The sequence below is a fragment of the Schistocerca cancellata genome, chromosome 3, assembly GCF_023864275.1.
Source record: "Schistocerca cancellata isolate TAMUIC-IGC-003103 chromosome 3, iqSchCanc2.1, whole genome shotgun sequence".
Taxonomy (NCBI): domain Eukaryota; kingdom Metazoa; phylum Arthropoda; class Insecta; order Orthoptera; family Acrididae; genus Schistocerca; species Schistocerca cancellata.
Genome location: NC_064628.1, coordinates 691,059,421 through 691,081,494, shown reverse-complemented (window position 1 = coordinate 691,081,494; position 22,074 = coordinate 691,059,421). Strand labels below are relative to the sequence as shown.

At 39.2% G+C, this 22,074-nt stretch overlaps 1 protein-coding gene across 1 annotated transcript in view; it reads left to right on the top strand.

Moving 5' to 3' along the window:
• The first annotated feature begins 9,034 nt into the window (after positions 1–9,034).
• The window catches only part of LOC126175677 (protein BCCIP homolog), a 65,364-nt gene continuing 52,324 nt past the window's right edge, over positions 9,035–22,074 (top strand). The window contains exons 1-3 of the mRNA XM_049922603.1: positions 9,035–9,271; positions 9,400–9,555; positions 14,187–14,282. Of these exons, the coding sequence (XP_049778560.1) occupies positions 9,149–9,271; positions 9,400–9,555; positions 14,187–14,282 (375 nt within the window). The 5' untranslated portion in view covers positions 9,035–9,148. The remainder of the gene's footprint in view (positions 9,272–9,399; positions 9,556–14,186; positions 14,283–22,074) is intronic.

The following is a 22,074-nucleotide window of genomic DNA, read 5'->3' as shown; positions in this document are numbered from 1 at the left end:
TCGTAAATGCAGACGTTATTGACATAAACAGTTTGGAGCGAAGGCTCCATACAGTTCACGGTCTTCATTTGAATGCATTAGGAAAGGAGGTACTTACGGAAAAAATTTTGACCCGTATTTCGCGGTGCAATGAAGTGCCCAGGACAAGTGGAAATCGATCGCAAGTAACAAAGTGTTCTTTTCATGCAGCGACCAATATAGCCATCAATCAGTGTCAAATCACGAAATGGTTTACAACCAATAGGCCAGAAAGTAACATTCAAGCTGGGAAACAAACTCAAATTACGAAATGGTTCAAGCCAAAAAGAAGTGAGGCACAAATTTTGCAAGCTCCAAAAATACTGGAAGACAAACAAGCTGCTATATGTGTGTCTTCTAGAACAAGGAAAGCTCCAGAGAGGAACAGTGATTTTTTATGGCTGGCACCAGGGAAATCACTTCAGCACCATCCAGATCCAGTGCCATCAAGAATGTAACTATGGATGTAAATACACAATATCAAAGTGACAAAGAAATGTACAAGCCAAGTGAGCAAGCTGATGGGCTGTAACAGAAGAATCCAGACCTACCGTTTTGTGAGGATGGCTCATTATTAAATATTAGGTCTTTAAAAATAAAATTGATGATCTTAGTAGTAACTATATAATGCACTGTAATATAAATGGTTTAAGTGCTGAATACTCATGTGACAGAAGCTCTAAGTTAGAAGAGCTACAAGTTTTTTATTTGAATTTCTAAATGTTAAAGTAATTTGTTTAAATGAACACTGGCTTAGAAGTGATACCATAAAAATATTAAATAAAATTGAAAACTTCAAGGTAGGTACCAGCTTTTGTAGGATAAATAAGTCATGAGGAGGTTCATGCACACTCATTCATTCTGATTTAGATTACCATGTAAGATGTGACTTCAACTATTTTAATGAAGAGTGTATTTTTGAGGGTTGCTGTGTTGAGTTAAAGGGCTTAAATGTTGTTATGATATCAATTTAGAGAATTGATTTCAACATCAATGTGTTGAATGAAACATGTGAAGTACCAAAATTTACAAAAAGTATGGCTTCAAATTAAATTTTTCTGAATCTACAAGAGAAAATGTGCACTCAGCTACATGCACTGACAATATTTTAACGAATTATGTATTTGAAGATGGATATAAATTTTGTCTAGATCTAGGAATTTCTGATCATTCAGCATTATTCATTGAGCTACCCAGAGCAGGTAGAGAAGTCCCATGTAGAAAAGATCTTCAACCAAGGAACTTTGACTCTATTCCATGATAAGTTGAAGCAGACAGAATGGCACTTTGATAAAAATATTTCATGCACAGCAAATTCTGAAGCATTTCTAAGGGATTTTCTAAGTGTTTTCAATGAAATATTTTCACTAAAAACTTATTTTAATAAAAAGACAAAATTAAAATGGATCACTAAAGGTATAAAAATCTCCAGTGCTAAGAAAAGGCAACTACATAAGGAACTAAGACATAATAAAAAAAATTAATTTATTGAATATGTTAAACGATACAAAAGTACATTTAAGAATGTTGTCAAAGCAGCAAAGCAAATGACAAATAATAAATTAATCTTAAAATATGAGAATAAATCAAAGGCAGTGCGGTCAGTTGTAAAACAAGAATTAGGTATCACAGTCTCTAGATTTAGTACAATTGAGCTTGAAGATGAGATCATTGTAAATCTGGCTCAAATTTCAGAATGCTTCAATGAGTTCTTCATTAATGTAGTGAAACCAGAGGTTAATGTTGCAGATTGTGAGTACAATGTATGTCCCTTTGGACTAAATCATAATTCTGACTGCCTCACAGAATTCAAAACAGTTTCAACAATAGATGTAGAAAAATTTATTTAAAACTAAAAAACATAAATTCTCCAGGTTGGATACCCCCAATCTAAAATAATAAACCAGTCCTTTGAACAAGGAAGCTTCCCAGAGGTGCTGAAGTATGCAGAAGTAAAACCGTTGCTCAAAAAAGGTTCAAGAGAGGATATGGGGAATTATCATCCCATCACCTTCTTTCGAGTCCTATCATAAATCTTTGAAAATGCTGCTGCGATGCAGATTCGAAATTTTATGGAGAAATATGATATTATTACAGAAAACCAATTTGGTTTCCAGCGTGGCAAAAGTACTATTGATGCAAATAACAAGTTTATCGTCAAGCTCACCACATCATTAGACAACCATAATAAAGTTGCAGGGATCTTTTGTGATCTCACAAAAGCCTCTGACTGTAAATCATGCACTGCTCATCTATAAGCTTGACAAGTATGGGATAAAGGGTAATTTTCTAAATTGGCTTACTTCATACTTATCAAATAGGAAACAAAGAGTGATTGTCTCATGAAATGCGGCAAATTACTATTAAAAATAGAAAACAGTAGCCCAAGGTGTCACTCAAGGCTTGATTCTAGGACCTATTTTGTTTTTGTTCTATGTTAATGATTTACCGAACACTATAAATGCTCCATCGATGTTATTTACAGATAACACATCTGTATTAATTGAAAACCAGGAGCCAGAAAACATCCCTCTCTACATAATAAACACAATGAACAAACTAGAAACCTGGTTCCAACTGAATGGATTATGATTGAACATCCCCCAAACCCACATGGTCCAATTCAGAACAAAACAGTCAAAGCCTCAAGAAATTAAAATGACTCATAAAAATCAGGATATGGTAGAAGTGGATTCTGTGAAGTTTTTAGGGTTAAACCTAGATAAAAATTTAAATTGGAATAAACATGTTGACTACCTGTTAAACAAATTATGTAGTTTTGCATTTGCTATGCAAATATTAGCTGGTGCAACAGACATGAATACAAGGAAAATTGCTTACCATAGCTACTTTCAATTAGTTGTAAGTTATGGTATTATTTTTGGGGGAAATTCAAGCAATATATTGCGCATACTAAAGTTACAGAAAAGAATAATGAGGAACATGTGTACTGCCCATCCAAGGTCATCGTGTCGCCCATTATTTGAAAAACAACAGTTATTAACAGTTCCCTCCTTATACACCTATGATATTATCATCTTTCTACACAGTAATTTAGAGTTATTCGAGAAAAACTGTTTCAATCACACGTATAACACGAGAAACAAAGACAATTTTATGCTTTGCACTCATCGCTTAAACCTATATGCGCAGTCTCCTCAGTATATGGCAATGAAAATTTATAACAAGCTAAAAGGAAGGAACGTTCTGAGTATGAACCTAGAGACACTGAAAACAAATCTATATGATATACTTGTCAAACGCTGCTACTACACTGTTGAGGAGTTCATGAAGGATGAACTGAACATTTGAGCAGGATAAATTTACATATAGTCTTGTGTGTAAATGTAGCTGTCCGTCACAAAAGGGAGGAAAGAAAAATAAAAGTTTATATTAATGTTAAAATTCTTTGTACCAATTAGGCCTAAGTTGTGTCATCCATTTTTTGATGTATCTCCTGTACACTAATCATATGATCAGAAATTGTATATGATGAGACGAATAAAACACTAATCACATATTGGCAACGGTATCCTGTGGGAACTGTACCGTTGACACAGGACGCCAAAAATTCTACGTAGTTGCACAGCTTTCAATATGGCATCAGCTGCAATCATATGAGCGAGTGTGAATGTTATAGTGCAGGTTATGACATTAGGGCTGTGACAAGAGTTACATACAAGGAAGAAGAAACCCAAATGTTGGATCTGAAAATAAATTTTGCAGAGGGAGAAATCAGGGGCAAAATACATTTATAAAAGAAATAACTCTCTGAGACGAAAATGTTATCTGCAATGGCAAACTAGCTAGCAGCTGGCATTAAATATCATCTGCAGACACTCCTCTCTTCCAAGATTTTAAAGTCTTATTGTATTCGTTGATGTATAGATTTCTGTTGGAATTGTGTGAGCAATATATTTCGTGTGAGACAGCGGCAAAGTGCATCTTGTGGAATATAATAGACGTCTCTGGTGGTATAGTACACTGAACACTCTGAATTGTATGTATGTAATAATTTACTTGGTTGCTGTGTTCGATGTATTTTACCTGGAAGTGCCAATATAGTTACTGGCACTAAATGTCTTTTACTCAGTATTATTTATTCAACTGTGTCGACTCTAATAGGTTATGGTCCCAGCGATGCATTTGAAACATGTATATACATAATATAATAATGAGAAAGTATTGGAAAAATTTCAAGTAGTGCACTTGCATTAAGTACAAGTTATCCTTGCAACACGAATGCAACTCTTTTGTATTACTCTTCGGTATTATCCTATGCATCAAGAAAGATCAAAGTTCACGTTAAAATTAGTATGGCACAAATTCCGCAGATTGAAAGACTTATGGGTCGAAAAAACTAAGCAACATGGAAATTTGTAGTAGAAGCGTATTTACGTTTGGACGACCTATGAGATGTGTTGGATGGGACAATGAAATCCACAGATCAGAATTATTCAATTAAGGATAGAAAAGCAAAATCAAAGTTGATATTACTAGTTGACCCAGTAAATTACGCTCACACTGAAAAAGCTGCGACAACGAAAGAAGTCTGGGACAAATTATGAAGTGCATTTGAGGATGGAGGTCTTACAAGGAAAGTAGGCTTATAACATGAGTTAATTACCACTCAGCTGGACAAATGCAACAGTGTATACGAATAGGTCAACAAAATAATAACCACATTGAACTGACTGAAAAACATTGGGTTTGAGATCGCTGACGAATGGATAGGGACACTACTGTTGGCAGGACTGCCTCAAAGGTATGTGCCTATGATTATGGGGCTGGAAAGCACAGGGATACCCATCACAGGCGACAGTGTTAAAGCGAAAATCCTACAGGATGTAAGGTGCACTTCAAGCTGTCATGTGTAGGAGAAGGAATCTGCATCTGCTCTTTATTAAAAAAACAAAAGGATGAAATCAGTGAGGTGCTGTAGATGTCAGATGACGGGGCATAACGCATCTCAGTGCTGAGAAAAAGTAAACCCAATGTCAGACACGTAGTAAAAGAGGTATGTTGCTGATAGACCAGTGAGAGGGACCAATAATATTGTTAAGGCACTCATGTTTCTATTCTTTTGGAGATGTGGGTAATCATCAACTGGAATGGAGTTTAGGCTCAGGTACATCTATGCATATTGTTAAAGACAAATCTCTTCTTTATAATTTTAAAGATAAGACTCATATGGGAATATCTACTGTTGATGGCAGCAAGTTCCAGTGTCATTTGGCTGGAAAACTAGACCTACATGTAAGTGTAGATAGCGAACCCGATATGGTTACAGCACATGATGTTCATTACATAAAATTTTTTGCGAATAACCTACTGTCTGTAGGGGAAATTGTCAAGAAGGGAAATATGGAGCAAGAGTAATCAACAAAAATGGTGAATTTATCACTACAGCAAATAACGAAAGGGGTATTTTTAAGTTGGATACCATTGACAGTAAACATAGATATGTATGTCATCCAGTATACTCAGTGGGAGGTTTTTCATGGCACTGCAGACTTGGGTACCTAAATAGAAAGAGTATATCTTTAATAAGGGATATGGTAAAGGGAATACAGAATTATAGTGTATCCAAAGACCCTTGTGAGATATGCTTAAAAGGAAAACAAGCAAGGCTACCTTTTAAGACTAGTAAAAGTAAATCTACAGAGGTATTACAATTAATCCATTCAGATGTATGTGGGCCGATGGAGTGTGAATCCATAGATGGGAGTTATTATTTTCTTACATTTATTGATGATTATTCACGATTTGCTCATGCTTATTTTCTTAGTTCCAAAGACCAACTGAGTGACATATTTGAGGAATATCATAACATGGTCGAAAGGTGGATGGGAAAGAAAATTAAGATCATCAGGTCTGATAATGGGAGAGAATATATTAACCAGAAATTGAAGACACTTCTGGCAAAAACGGGAATCAGGCATCAAACTACCATAAGGTACAGCCCATCTCAAAATGGGGTTGCTGAGAGGGCTAATAGGACTATTGTCGAAAAAGCAAGTAGCATAATAACTGATGCTGGATTATCAAAAGATTTTTGGGCAGAGGTGGTATATCTGAGCAATTGATCACCTACAAAAGCATAAAGTAATAAAACCCCCTATGAGATATGGGTAGGAAGAAAAACTGACCTAAGGGTTTTTGTGTGTCATGCAAAGGCGCACATTCCAAAACAGCTGAGAGAAAATGAGATCCAAAAGGTACAAAATATATTTTTGTAGGCTATTGTGAGAATTCAAAGGTCTACCGATTAATAGATCCATTGAATAAAAGGATATTTAATAGCAGAAATGTAGTATTCTTTGAAAATAGAAAGGACTCTGAAGAGAGCAAGACTGCTAAGTTAATTACACCTATTTCCGAGAGTGAAATCTTTTGTGAAGAAAGAGAGAGTGAAGAAGAGGAAGAGGATGGTCAAAGGCAAATGGAGACTATTTGTGATGACAATGTAAGACGTTCTTCTCGTGTGCCAAAACTGAAAGAATATCCGGATTTTGAGATGTATGCAGCCCAGTCTTTTAATGATGAGCCAGCAACAGCAGAAGAAGCAATGAGCAGCCCGAACTCTCAAGAATGGAAAGAATTGGCGGAGAGGGAATTGGAATCTTTATCTCAGAACGAAACATTTGAATGGGTAAATATGCCAGCAGATAAGAAACTATTACAGGCAAGATGGGTATTCACTTTGAAGAGCCACGAAAATTCATCAGCAAGATATAAAGCACGACTTGTAATAAAAGGATATTCAAATAAGGGTAGATTACAAAGAAACTTTTTCAGCTGTAGTCAAGTATGCCTTGGCAGCAAAACGAATTTTAACAATTTTAACAGCATATTTAAATGGGAAATTGGAGGAGGAGGAAATATTCACCAAGAAAAAAATGGAAATGAGCGTTTGGCGTCATTGGCAGGGAGGCCCCTTATGAGGCAGGTCCAGCTGCCTTGGTGTAGGTCTTATTATATGCAATGCCACATTGGGCGACCTGCGCGCCAGATGGGGATGAAATTATGATGAAGACAACACAACACCCAGTCCCTGAGCGAAGAAAATCCCTAACCCAGCCAGGAATCGAACCCAAACCCTTTAGGACGGCAATCCGTCACGCTGACCATTCAGCTATCGGGGCGGCCTATTCATAAAGAGATGTCATAAAAACCAGATCAGAAAGGGAAAAAGATTTGGCGTTTGCGAAAATGTATTTATGGACTTAAAGAGAGTGTACATTGCTGGAATCGATGTCTACACAAAAACCTAATAAATGTGAATAAGTAGCAGTCTAAGGCAGATCTCAGTATATACTATAGAAGGGGAAGAGAAGCGATAATAATAATGGCAATATGGGTGGTCTTCTTCTTTATCTGACTGAAAAACGAAAGCCAAATGAGAACTTTTAAGAAGCAGCTGCAAACTAAGTTTAAGGTGCATGATTTGAGAGAAGTTAAACGTTCTTTAGGTATGCATATCACTAAGGATGAAGAGACACAAGAATTGAGCATAAATCAATCATAATATACAGAAAAAATTGCAAAGAAATTTGGAATGAGTGATTGTAAACTCATAACTCCTCCAGTAGAAGTAGGAGTGAAATTAAATATAAATGAGACATGTGTGGAACGTGATATGAATGTTTCATATTTAGAAGTAGTAGGGAGTCTGTTATATTTTTCTCAATCGTCACGAACCGACATTGCTTTTGCCACCAACGCATTGAGCAGATGTTGTAGAGACCCAAAGGAAAAGCACTGGAAAGCTGTGAAAAGGATATTCCGATATCTAAAAGGAACTTCAAACCACGAATTAAGATACCATAGAGAAGGTAATGCAAACCTAGAATGCTACAGCGATGTGGAGTGGGGGAATGAACTGGCTACTGCTTTATATTAATGGGGGGCCCTCATTTCATGGTCCTGTCAAAAGCAAAAAGGCTGTTGCATTGAGTACAGTAGAGGCCTAGTATATGGTGGTATCTTACACCACACAGGAAGAAGCATTGTGGCCAAGAACATTAATATGTGAAATAGAACCCAATTTAATTGTGGAACGACCTTTTTGTGATAATAAAGGATCCATTAACCTAGCTAAAAATGGTGTCATTAGTGCTATGACAGAAGATATTCATATAAGGGACCATTTTATTTGGGACCACATAGAGCGACAGAACATCGCTGTGGACCACATGCGCACAGAAGACATGTTGGCTGAGCTTCTGACAAAACTCTTGGACAAAGAAGAGTTTGAAAAGACTGTGGGGCTATTTGGCTTATCTTGTGAAGGCAAGCCACAAAATATATGTTCAAAGGGGGGCGTTGGAATTGTGTGAAAAATATATTTCGTGTGAGACGGCGGCAAAGTGCATCATGCGTAATATAACAGGTGCTATTGTACGCTCTTAGTTTTATGTATGTAATGTAATGTTGTGTTCGATGTACTTTACATGAAGGGTAAATATAATTACTGGCGCTAAATGTCTTTCACTATCATTTATTCAACTGTGTCGACTCTACTAATTTCGAGTAACTAATTTTTATGTTAACTGGTGCCACATCACATGCAGGGACTATTGCCTATATTTAATCCACAATTTATACCGTGCTTGATCTCACAAATCACGAAGTTAATACGACTCTCAGTTTTGGTTAGATATTAAGTTTCTTTATTTATTCACCCAAAAACCTTTCAAGATTGTGAATGCGTCATTGGTTTGCACACACACACACACACACACACACACACACACACACACAATGCTAGAGAAAATTAAACATAGGTTGTTCTTGTAGTTCTAGAAGTTGCGGGAGTGTACCCGCCGACCACTATCTCGATTTTTTTTCTCAGTAATAAAATGCTCGTGTTTCGAAATACAACCATCAGAGCAGTGGTGGAAGGAAAGTGGTGCAACAAAGTAGAACCAAGTTGAACTTTTCGTGGCATGACAAATGTTGCGTCTCTCTAGTTGCGTCACTGAAAACTGGGAGTTCACACATGCAAGTGCAGTATGCCACTAGCCGTGGCGACATTTTTGTTGCTTGTGTGAACCCGGCTGTAGTTGGTGATATGTTCTTTTGTTTACACCATGTGCACGTGCAGTAAGCAATTAGAAAGTGAGTAAACATGGCTACACCGGGGAAGAAGCGTAATGTTAATGTGGAGAGAAATCTAGAAGACAAGGATTCAAGTGGCAGCAGCGATGAGAGCTCTGAATATCCAGAACAAGAGGAATACATGGGACAAAAAGTATGAACGAAGATAGATGTATGGAGCAGTAGCTCGGATGAGGGTATATGCCGGTCCGCGTGTTACTGCACAGAAGTGTTATTCAATCATGATGATGTTATTCAGCATTGTCATGTCTTGTTTCACAGGAGATTCAGGTTGATTTTGAGGGAAGAAATCCAACCGATTCTGACTTTCATGGAATCAAGCAGTTACTGCAGCAACTATTTTTGAAAGCCCATGTCAATCTGTCAGAACTAACAGACCTAATAGTTTCTCAGAACTACGTTGGAAGCGTTGTGAAGGTAAGCAGTTCCATGCAAAGCATAATTATGTTTTGTTACCGACAGATGCCATTCGTTTCGAGGCTTGAGCTTTGATAACTGCAAAGCTTTGTTGCGCCACTTTGCAGAAGTACAGCTTACAAGGTTAAATTTTTGTATAGGCCTATTTGATTTTTTTTTTCAGTTTAGCTCGTCAGGTAGATAAATGTAAATACCATTTATTAGATGGAATTAATTTCCCACTTACAGTAATGTTCGGGCATCTGCTTACTTTTGCCCCTTTCATATGCCGTTTACGTAATGGGGGACATTCAAATAACGAAAATAAATGTAGTGAATCATAATAATGGTAGACCTTGGGCTACGCCACAGGTCAATCTATTACCACAATCTTTATTTTGTATGTGAACTGTCACATAGAAGAAGACCTCGAGCTATGCCACAGATGAAGTTTTCTTCAGAATCAATATTAAAAGGTAGACACTATCACACCCGAATCGTATTACATATCTGACTAATGTTAGAGTAATTTGGTGTATATTATTTACGTGTATTGTATGACAAATATTGAAAATGTAAGTGGATGCCAATGTAAAACTTACCAGTTATTTGAGTGCATACAGTTTAAACTTATTCTTGGGTTTATAACACTGTTGATGCTTGTAAACATACCCCTTTATTTACTTCTTAGGCAGTTGTATTTTAGAACGTATGTCGCATATTTGGCATAAATTATTTACCTTCATCTGACTCTGCTATTTAATTTCGTCTGACTCTGCTACTTAATTTCGCAATTCAAGTTTCCATGGAGGAGTGTTCATTTGTGATGATGTTTATAGAACAGAGGAAAAGAGCTGCCGAGTGAGACGGTTTGTGGTCAGATATTGATCTAATTTTTACACACCCTGTCTGTAGTTATCTAGTTCTAGATTCTCTATAAACATTGAATGCCAAGTATTTGTTTGGGATAGCGGACTTCTTACGCCAACAAGTATCTAGGCCTATTTCAACATTAGTTATTTTTGATTTTAGTGTTTTTCAGGGTTCATGTTATTACTTAAGTTCATTGTGGGACAACATTGGCGTTATCCACTGTGATTTGTCGGGAATGAAAGTGAATGTGTTAATAGTTAGTTGTAAATACTTAATGAGAGAGCAGCAGATTGACCATGCGTTTTGTAGCTATGAAATGAAGTATTTGCGCCAAATCCTGAGTGGTACAGATTGGTTAATATATTTGGAAGAACAGGTGTTGTTTATTTATTTATGACAATATTATGCAAAGGATAGTTTGCTAATAACCATATAGCGGAGATGTTGAGTTGCATTGAGGGGTGGGGGTGTAAGCTTTCGGCCACAGAGGCCTTCATCCAAATTAGACAAAACACACATGAGTGCCCACGCTTGCGTGCGAGTGCAACTCACACACACAACCAGACTCTGGATGCTATTTGGTGTGTAGTATTTTATCTTTTTCGTAATATTGTCATTATTCCATCATTGATTTTACATTTTTTATTTATTTATGTACTTGTCCATAGAACATTTGGTACAATAGTGTCCGACAGGTCAGAAACATCCGAAATAATATATACATATAAAACATTTGCCTAAGCAAAGGAACCATCCCAGCATTCACCTTAGAGACAAAGGGGAACCTTGGTAAATCCAAATTAGGATGGCTGGACAGGGGATAAACCCCAGTACTCCCAAATGTGAGTCCAGTACACTAAAACAGGAGTAGTCACCTCGCTCAGTACATGATTGGAACTGGAATAACAAAATGCATTGTCAACACTGTGAGTCTAACGTGCACTATAAGTAAATAAATGATAAAGAAATTAAAAAAAAAAAAACAAATTACACAACACTGCAGAAAAGTACAAATGCGCATTACATCAGTCAGTGATATGGGTAAAACATGAAACTTTGATTTAAAACACCTCTATAAATAAAACACATGAGCATGTTATATAGCACGAGCACACAGAAACCTGCCATCACTAACCATGACAATCAGGTTAGCACCAGATCCTTTCTCAGCAGAGGTGAGTTGCACTGCCCCTTAAACAAAAAATCAAGAGCAGGGACTTTCTTTGCAAAGACAGACACGGCACCAGTGGCACATTTGTTAACAGAATCAAAAGAACCCAACAATGAGCCAGGGCCTAGTTATCCTCTAAGCTAACATTTTCATGAACATTGTACAAACACTTTTCAACAAGAAGTGATTTTAACTCTTGATCTAAATGTCTCCAACATCTTTATTAATGAAACTTCCTGGCAGATTAAAACTGTGCACACTCCGCTGCAGAGTGAAAATCTCAATCATTATTAATGTTTGCAGCACATTATAAAAAATGGTAACAAAGTGGCTCACATGTCTTTGAATATGGGTGGTTCTAATTTGTTCTATATAGTGAGACCCACAGTTGTCTGTGTTATAACTATGGTAATTGGAGTTGGTTAGTGGGTCACCAAGTCCAACTCTTGTCATCAACACACATTTGTATATGTACAAGGAGGGATCAGTAAGCAAACAGAACTCTTTATTAAGGAAAAAAAGAAAATAGGGGCTTGCAGTGAGCACTGACCAAGTTATGTGACAAGATTCAAATAGCCCTTTTCTGTAATGTAAAAATGTCATTTAATTGACTGCTAATTTTGCCCCATAAAACTACTCCACAAGCTACAAGGGACCGGAAATAACCAAAATAAGCCATTCTAGCAACATCTGGGGAGCAAACTTTAGAAATAATTCTCAGAGCAAGTTGTCACATATTCTATAAATTGGGAGTCTGTGGATCTTTTCATTTGAGCCTGATGTAATCCACAAACTAGATTTTGTGATCCAAGATGAATGGCCTGTGATCAGTTTTCTGGGAAAACATATTTCAAAATTGGATGTGGATGTTGAAGAGAAAACAAAAGCATTGTTATTACTTGTCTGAGAAAGCACTTCTGACCAGGATTCGTTACTTAGACTACCAACAAAACTAGCACAATTTTCTGCAGAAACATTTCTTTTACGACAGAAAAATACATTTCTTTCTTTCGCAGGATCTGTAAGGATAGGACATTAAGACCAGATAGCCCTAAATCGGTGTTAATAATTTATACCTCTGTGGTATCAATATTTGAAAGAAGGTTGTCCACAAGACTTTCTGTGTGTTATTATTGTGGGCTGTTAATAAGAGGAAACATGCTGAAGCTATGCAATACATTAAGAAACAGCTTCCTAGATGCAGATTCACAAGCATAAGATATATGTTGAAGTGTTGACAGACAATTATAGTAGCTTTTTCAGTGATCATAAATGCCCAGCAGAGACTCCAATTTGTTAGTGAATATGTCTATGTCTCCACTAAGTATTCTATAAACTGCTGTAATTATTATGTTATCCAGCAATTCCAAAAGTTCATAAGATATTAGCTGTAACAATAAAAACAATTTTGCCACATTTTGTATGCAACCAGAATCACTTTTTAAACTGTCCAGTAACTGTAACAAAGCTTTTTCTCAAAACACCACTTTATTGGCTTCACCAACTTGTAATACAGCTCTAAAGATCAGTTGCCATGACCTTATATCACAAATCTGTGTGTGAAAGCAGTTGTTTTGGCAATTTAAGGTTACTGTTTTAACCCATGAATGATCTTTGAAGAAAACGGATAGTTTTGGTGCTCAAAATATGACTCAAATTTTCTCACTTCTCATTTGTTGTTTTAAACTATTCTTCCATGGTGTGTGTGAACTATGCGCTGCAAACCTATACATAGAAGAAGAAAAGTGCCCTAGCTAGTACTGCCTCTGTTTTAGTCTTAAGCTGTGAGTTTATTAACAGTGAGAAAGGTCTGTTACGCACTTTGTGATGACTGACTAGCCTGGGTTTGCCTTCTCGGTTCTCCTCACATCTTCCAGTGTAGGTATACCACACTGAAGTAAGGTGTGTTGATGCTGTGACCATCACTATATATCCTGAAATGTGAGCTGCGAATGGCTGCTTCAGGACCACTGCAGCAGCCCAGTGTTTGCACTTCTAGGACTCTGCTTGATATGTGAATAGCTGCAGGTTAATTACTCCTGGAGGACAGTGAGGCTGTAGCATAAATGCAACAATGCTACTGGGTAGCAGTGAAGTGCATTGTACCAGTTGCGAGGTGCCAGCAGTGAGGATGCAGCATAAACGTGCCCTAAATGAAACTTTTATTTGCTGTTATATTCTAAAGGTAGTGCAAATGTTGCGTAAAGAAAATTGTAAATTTGTAGTACTATAACTTCAAATAAAATTAGTCTTTATACCACTCATAACATTTGTAAGTGGCCAGCAAGAATGATCAAATGTACACCTAATTTTCTCACTTGGAATTCTGAGTGAGGCAGCACTAGCTCCATTCTTTAGACTCCTGGTGCTAAGTGGACCTCCACTCCCATTCATGCAGCCCCCACTGCCATTTTGTGCTTTAACGTTTTTAAGTCTCGCTCTGCTCAGTTGCATTAAAACTGAACAAGATTGGTTGAATATGCAGTTTAAACAGTGGATAATTCTGTGTACAGGTATATTGACATGAAAGGAGCAGTTGCATTTAAATTATTTTATACTGTTGTTTGTATATGAAAGTGGTACTGATTTCTGTTTTCTGATTTTGAAGCAAAGTGAAGTGGATGAAGACAGTGATGATGACGATGGTGATGATGGAAATGACGTTTTTGGAATCACAACTGTTATTAATCTTACTGACAAGCAGGTGAGCTCTGTTTGTATTTTATACGTCTTTTTATTGCCCGTTTTATTTCCTAACTCTGTTACCAGTCTTGTGAATTTGTTTCTATGTATCACTGTGAATTTTCTCAAGCTTAGAAGTTTGTCTTACATACTGGAATCTGCTTAAGTAGTAGTATTTTTCTCCAGGTAGTGGAGTTTGTTGCACCTGTAAATTCCTGATAGTCCGTGACAGTTTACAATATTTTTGTCTGCTCATACATGGTCCAAAACAATTTTGGGTTGTTGTGCTGCTTGACCGCCATGTTGCCAACTCTTACTGAGAGGAGCACTGCGAATCATCTCGAGTTCACCATTTAATCTTCATACACAGCAGTAGTCAATCATTAGTGGATGGACAGATGTCGTTAATGTCATTACCATGTTCATAATTCAGTGTTTTAATAACTCTCCTCCCCCAAATCTGTTAAGTGGGGAAAGTGATAGAAAGAAAGATGTATAGTCGAGACAGTGTAAAATCATCCCTGATAGCTCACAGCACTGTTGACAGCTTTCAGCTGCGAAGTGCCAACAGCTGCACGTGAAAATAGTAGCCATCTACAGAGGTGTGACAACACTGGGGCTTTGCTACAGAGATATTCACACAATCATGTTACGCAATTGGTTGATGATGTTTGATTCATGGGAATTGGTTGAGGTAGGCTGCTGCGCCCAACTTGCTGCAACTATCAGGGATCAACTTATGCTGATTCAACTATAGTTCATTATATCTTCGGTTGAGAGTATTGTAATCAGCCCCCAAATGATTTTAATACTGTACAGTATTATTTGAGGTTTATTGTTATCATCAGGTTTTGTCCATTTACATTTGATCTACAGAATATTCAGTTTTGCAATACTTTGAGTTAACATGTTGAGAAAGAGTTTCAGGTATTGTTTTCTTGTACACTTTCACAAACCGTTACTTCGGAATGTTGGTAATAGTTTGACCTTCAGATTGCTTTAGGAGACATTGTGCATTAAAACATAAATAATAAAAATCATGAAGTTATATGAATTATTCACTCTTTGCATTCCAGTCCAGGGTCTTAACATATCTAAATGAAAATGAATTGATAGAGAAAGGACATTTGTATTTGCAAACTAGTCAACTTGATGATTCAAGGATTCAGTTACCACCAAATTAGAAATTTAAAAAATTAGATTATAGCTTACCAGTATAATGTCTTACAAGCAACCCTTCTTGACCCTTCCTGCCCCTTGTACCGAGGTGCTTAAAATGTATGAAATTTGGCCATGTTGTCTAGCTATACAAATGAACCTAACTGTATAGACTGCAGACAACCAATATATGATGATGCCGCCCCCCCCCCCCCCCACTCCAACCCCTGCTCCCCCTGTGTACCACACCCTCACTGCACCAGTTCCAGAGAGGATCACTCTCTGAGATCACCAACCTGCCACTTCACAGGAGGAAAATGAATAATTAAATAGCACAAGATTTTTGATTGTTTAACATAATGTGAAGCTGGGAACATACATAATAACCCTTACTCTGCTGCCCCGATGGCAGCTGCTCCCAAAAAGTGACCCTTTCATAATAAACTAAAATGATTGGCGTGAAAATTTCTTCTCCCTTCTTGTCACTGGGCTGTTAAGTCGCCAGCTTAGTTCATTCATTCACCTGCGGAAGGGGAGCCCCCTCTCCCTTACCACTACATCTGTGCTGGGGATTTCGGCACCTTACACCTGTATAATAGACCTCTGACAGACATCCCCTAGCAGAAGGTTGCTCCCTCCTGGGCCTGTTAACTTAACCACCACAACCAACTGACCTAATGAAGGCCAGTGGCTGCAAGAAGTATGGATATCAGGCCACAGAACAGCCTGCTCAGTCTGCTCATCATCTGTACCAGACTCTTTATCTTTACACTCCCAGTGAATCCAAATTCTGTGAGGAGGAGGAAAAGAGGAAAATAAGAGGTGAAAGGTGACTTTGCAACCTCCATTGCTGTTACTGAGTGAGGTAGTGCAGTGGTTAACACATTCAGGAGGACAATGATGGTTCACTCCCTGTCTGGCCATCCAGATTTAGGTTTTCTTCCACTTCCCCATTTGCTTAAGGTAAATGGTGGGTTGGTTCCTCTGAAAGAGTATGGCTGATTTCCTTAACATCCTTCACTAATCTGAGCCTGTGCTTCGTCTCTAATTACCTCGTTGTTGACAGAACATTAAAATCTATCTTCCTTTCCTATTTCCATTGTTACTGAAGTCATACAAGCAGATGATAACCAGTCAGTGGTACTAACTGAAACTGAATCATGATGCAAAATTCCCATCCCTTTCGCAATACTTTTGTACAAACAAATGATTTTTGTACCACCTTGCTAAGGTGAATCTCCCTCTGTGTCCATTTATTTGCTCTCCAACCTACCCCCATCCTTTCTCTTACTGGATGACTTTTATGCCCATAACCCTTTATGGGGCAGCTCTAAGGCCATTAATTGTGGTAACATATTACACTAGTGTATTTAAATCTTACAGTGGAAAGTGCTGGTTGGAATATCAACTATGTTATGAAAAGGAGAGAGAGCTACTCACCACAGAGATGACATGTCAAGTTGAAGACAGGCAAAATGAAAAGAATGTTACACATTTAGTTTTTGCCAAAAGCTCTCTCCAGAAATGAAAACACACGCATTCTCACAAAGCTGCTCCAGTCATAATGCAGCTGTGTTCTGTTGAATGGAAGCAGCAATCTGGAATTGCAGTGAGGAAGGGGGGGGGGGGGAGGAATAACAGGGTACGGATGGAGGGAGGGAGGGGGGGGGGGGAGAAGAGGAGTAAGTGCTGCCTGGCAGAATGTCCAGGGACTAAATGGTGGCAGGACAAGGCTGAGTGGAAAAGGAGAAGAGCAGAGAAGGGACAAAGACTGGTGGGTGCGTTGACAGACAGTGACGCACAATCAGGGTGAGAGGACATGAATTGGAAGGAGTTGATAGGACAGAGGGGATGGAAACTGTTGTGTAGAGGGTGTGGGGACAGTAGGTTATCATAGATTGACACTGGCATGATTTGGGGAGCAGAGAATGTTTTGTAAGGATAACTCCCATCTGCACAGTTCAGAAAAGCAGGTGGTGGAGGAGAGGATGTGTATGGCTCAGGTTGTGAATCACCCACTGAAATCCAGTGTGTTATGTTTAGCTGCATGGTGTGCTCTTGGCCAGTTAGGCCGTGGCCATCCATCCTAGTGGACAGCTGGTTGGTTGTCACACGAATATAAAAAGCTGTGCAATGATTGCACCAGAGCTGTCACATGTGGCCTGTGATAGGACTGGAATAGGAACTGCTGGGTGGGTTGATTGTGCAGGTCTTGAACCTCATTCTTCCACAGTGTTGTGATCTCTGTGGCTAGGGGCTGGAACTGGGTGTGGCATATGGATGGACTAGGATGATAGGGTGGGCGACAGAATACCACTTGAGGAGGTCTTGGGTAGGATGTCACTCATTTCAGGTCATGATAATAGATAATTAGAGCCCTGTTGAAGAATGTTGTTGAGTTGTTCCGATCCTAGATGGTACTGGGTGACACTCCTTTCAACTGGTTGTTGGGGATATTAGGGTGATAGGGAGTGTGTGGGGATATAGCACAGGAAATTTGTTTGCGAACTAGTTTTGGGAGAGAGTGCTTGCCTGTGAAGGATTTTGTGAGATCTTCAACATACTGGCCAAGGGAGCTCGGGGTCACTGCAGCTGTTCCATTCCTGGATGGCCAGGCTGTATGGGAGGGATTTTTTGGTGTGGGAGGATTACAGCTGTTAAAATTCAGGTACTGTTCATGGTTCATGAGATTATTGTGGACAGAGGTGCAGATGTCACCATCAGAGAGGAGGTGGTCAACGTCCAGGAGGGTGGCACACTGGGTTGAGGAGGACTAGGTGAAGTGAGTGGAAGAGAAGGTGTTGAGATTGCGAAGGAATGAAAATAGGGTGTCTTGGCCTTGAGTCCAGACTATAAGGTATCATCAATGAATCTGAAGCGGATCAGGGTTTGGCATTTTAGGAGACAGGGAAGCTTTCCTGTAGATGGCACATACAGAGGTTGGCTTAGGAGTGTGCCATGTGAGTGTCCTTGGTTGTGCCATGGATTTGTTTTTGTACCTGTGTTAGGGAAAGTTAATTAAGTGTGTGAAGAATGAGGTAGTGGGTTTAGAGTCTAAAGGTCTTTGGGAGAAGTATTGTTAAAAATGGAAAGGCCCCGGGCATAACATATGTTGGTGTACAAAGAAGTGGTGTCAGTGGTGATGAGTAGGGATCCAGGAGGTGAAGGGGTTGGGATGGTGGAGAGTCGGTGAAGAAAGTGAAGGTATCTTTGATGTGGGATGCCTTATTTTATGCAGTTGGTTGGAGGTGTTGATTGTTGAGGACCTAAATTCTTGCAGTTGGGAGCACAATAACCACCTACAGGAACATCCACGATTGTTGGATTTTGGGGAGCTTGTAGAAGATGGGTGTGCGGAATGTCATGGGAGTGAGGAGTTAAATGGATTCAGAGGCCTTATGGCTTTAAGCAGGAATTGGAGGTTATTTTTGGATTTTTGTGATGGGATCATTCTGGTAGAGTTTATGGGTGGAAGAGCCAGACAATTGGCAGAGGCCTCCTGCCAGGTTCTCACTGCAATTCATAGTGACAGTGTTGGAAACTTTGTAGGAAGATTAGGTCAGGATCTGTCTTGAGGCTGTATGTGGCTGTCCTTTCTACCACTGAAAGATTGGTGTTCGTAGAAAAGGACCTGGGGAAGAATGGTGAGGCCAAGTTGGAGAAAGGAATTGCTGGAAGGTGACCAGTGGGTGGTTGAGTGGGAGGGGTGGAGGGAGGGGAAGGATCACAGTTGGATGGTGGTATGAACAGGGAGAGTGAGGTTTCAGTGTTGGGATGAGGTTGGCCCAAACTCCTGGCCTGGTACAGGTTCATTGATTATATCTTCATGATCTTAACTGTGGGCCAAGAGACCCTATGCTTGTTCCTTCATAACCTGAACGTCATCTCCCCCACCCACTTCATCTGGTCCTCCCAACCCAGTATACCACCTTCCTGAATGTTGACCACCCCCTTTCTGATGATTCCACGCACGTCTGTCCATATTAAACTCACCAACCACCAACAGTACCTGCATTTCAACAGCTACCATTCCTTCCACACCAAAAAAATTCCTCCCATACAGACTGGCCACCTGGGGACAACATATCTGCAGTGCAAATAACTCCATTGCCCAGTATGCTGTGGTTAGGCACTGGACTCGCATTCGGGAGGACGACGGTTCAATCCCGCGTCCGGCCATCCTGATTTAGGTTTTCCGTGATTTCCCTAAATCACTCCAGGCAAATGCCGGGATGGTTCCTCTGAAAGGGCACGGCCGACTTCCTTCCCAATCCTTCCCTAATCCGATGAGACCGATGACCACGCTGCCTGGTCTCCTTCCCCAAACCAACCAACCAACCCAGTATGCTGACAGTCTCACATCATCTCCTAGAAATAGTGCACAAACATATTTCCTGTGCCATATTGCCACACACCTCTATCCTCCCACCACCCCAACAACCAGCTACAAAGAAGCATCCCCTTTGTTACCCAGTACCTGCCCAGACTGAAACCACATACTTTGTCAGAGCTTTAATTGCCTATTATGCCCTGAAATGAGGAACATCCTGACCTGAGGGGAGGGGGGAGTGCTGGAAAGTTTTATATCCACCATTGGAACTCTGATGACTTTACAGGCATGGACCAAGTTGCATTGTATTTCTGGTCTACCAGAATGACTTATATCACTGGCATCTGTTAGGATGACTTAATGAAATTTAAACCTTATTGTCATTGCCAACCAACTGGCAGCACACTTTGTCTTAACATCAGCATCTGACAACTACTTTCCCTGCACACCCTCTCTATAAAATGAGAGCATTGTGTTTCCTTATATTTCTCATCAATGTTTGGAACTCTGTTCTGAATAGGAACTCCTCAGTGCACTGGCGGAATGATAAAATGCAGCTCTTGGCACTTATTGAGTAAACAATCAAATGTTATGCTATCTACTTGTGAAATTTAATACCACATGCTTGGTACTTATAACCAAATCTAGCTTGAGGGTAGGTGCCCTGCCCCTTTGTCTCAGTGCCCACTCCTAGTAGAGGGAAAATACAATTACTACAGTTTTGGAACCAAGTAAGATCCCACAGGAATTGTATAGTTATACATGAATGTCTGTTGTAAGTGATTTGAGTGACTGGTTCTGGGCCCTCGAGGCAAAAGGTCTCGTGTCTCGTGAGGATTTTGGGATGATTGGTCTACCAGCAATCACTTACCCTATGTGTAGTCTACTATCAGAACCATTATTACCTGTCACCAGAATCTCGTGGCTGTTTCCTTGGACTTGCTTAAAACCTATGACACCATGTGGTATTTTGGGGCTTTCATGGCTCCTCCACGATCTTCATCCAAAGTTTTGTCTGCCAGTAATCCTTCAGTCAGTCAGTAATTCCCATATGCAGAGGGGAAAAAACCAGTCCCATAAGGCTCTATACTGAATGTGATCTTAATAGCAATAGACTGATTTGCAGAAACAAGTGAGAACTACTGTCTCAGCAACTTTATTGATTGATGATTTCTGCGTCTGTTGTTCATCTTTCAGTATCAGGGCAGCTGAGTACAAACTGCCAGACTTTGTAAGGAAAGTGGAATGTCAAAAATTGGATAGGTTGAAGTTAGATATAGTGGGAATTAGTGAAGTTCGGTGGCAGGAGGAACAAGACTTTTGGTCAGGTGAATACAGAGTTACAAATACAAAATCAAATTAGGGGTAATGCAGGAGTAGGTTTAATAGTGAATAAAAAAATAGGAACGCGGATAAGCTACTACAAACAGCATACTGAACTCATTATTGTGGCCAAGATAGACACGAAGCCCATGCCTACTACAGTAGTAAAAGTTTATATGCCAACTATCTCTGCAGATGATGAAGAAATTGATGAAATGTATGATGAGATAAAAGAAAATGTTCAAGTAGTGAAGGGAGATAAAAATTCAATAGTCATGGGTGACTGGAATTCTAGAGTAGGAAAAGGGAGGGAAGGAAACATAGTAGGTGAATATGGATTGGGGGTAAGAAATGAGAGGAAGCCGTCTGGTGGAATTTTGCACAGAGCATAACTTAATCATAGCTATCACTTGGTTCAAGAATCATAAAAGAAGGTTGTATACATGGAAGAATCCTGGAGATACTAGAAGGTATCAGATAGATTATATAATGGTAAGACAGAGATTTAGGACATTTCCAAGGGCAGATGTGGACTCTGACCACAATCTATTGGTTATGAACTGTAGATTAAAACTGAAGAAACTGCAAAAAGGTGGGAAGTTAAGGAGATGGGACCTGGATAAACTGACTAAACCAGAGGTTGTACAGAGTTTCAGGGAGAGCATAAGGGAACAGTTGACAGGAATGGGGGAAGAAATGCAGTAGAAGAAGAATGGGTAGCTCTGAGGGATGAAGTAGTGAAGGCAGCAGAGGATCAAGTAGGTAAAAAGACGAGGGCTAATAGAAATCCTTGGTTAACAGAAGAAATATTGAATTTAATTGATGAAAGGAGAAAATATAAAAATGTAATAACTGAAGCAGGCAAAAAGGAATACAAACGTCTCAAAAATGAGATCGACAGGAAGTGCAAAATGGCTAAGCAGGGATGGCTAGAGGACAAATGTAAGGATGTAGAGGCTTCCAGAATGAGATTTTCACTCTGCAGCGGAGTGTGCGCTGATAT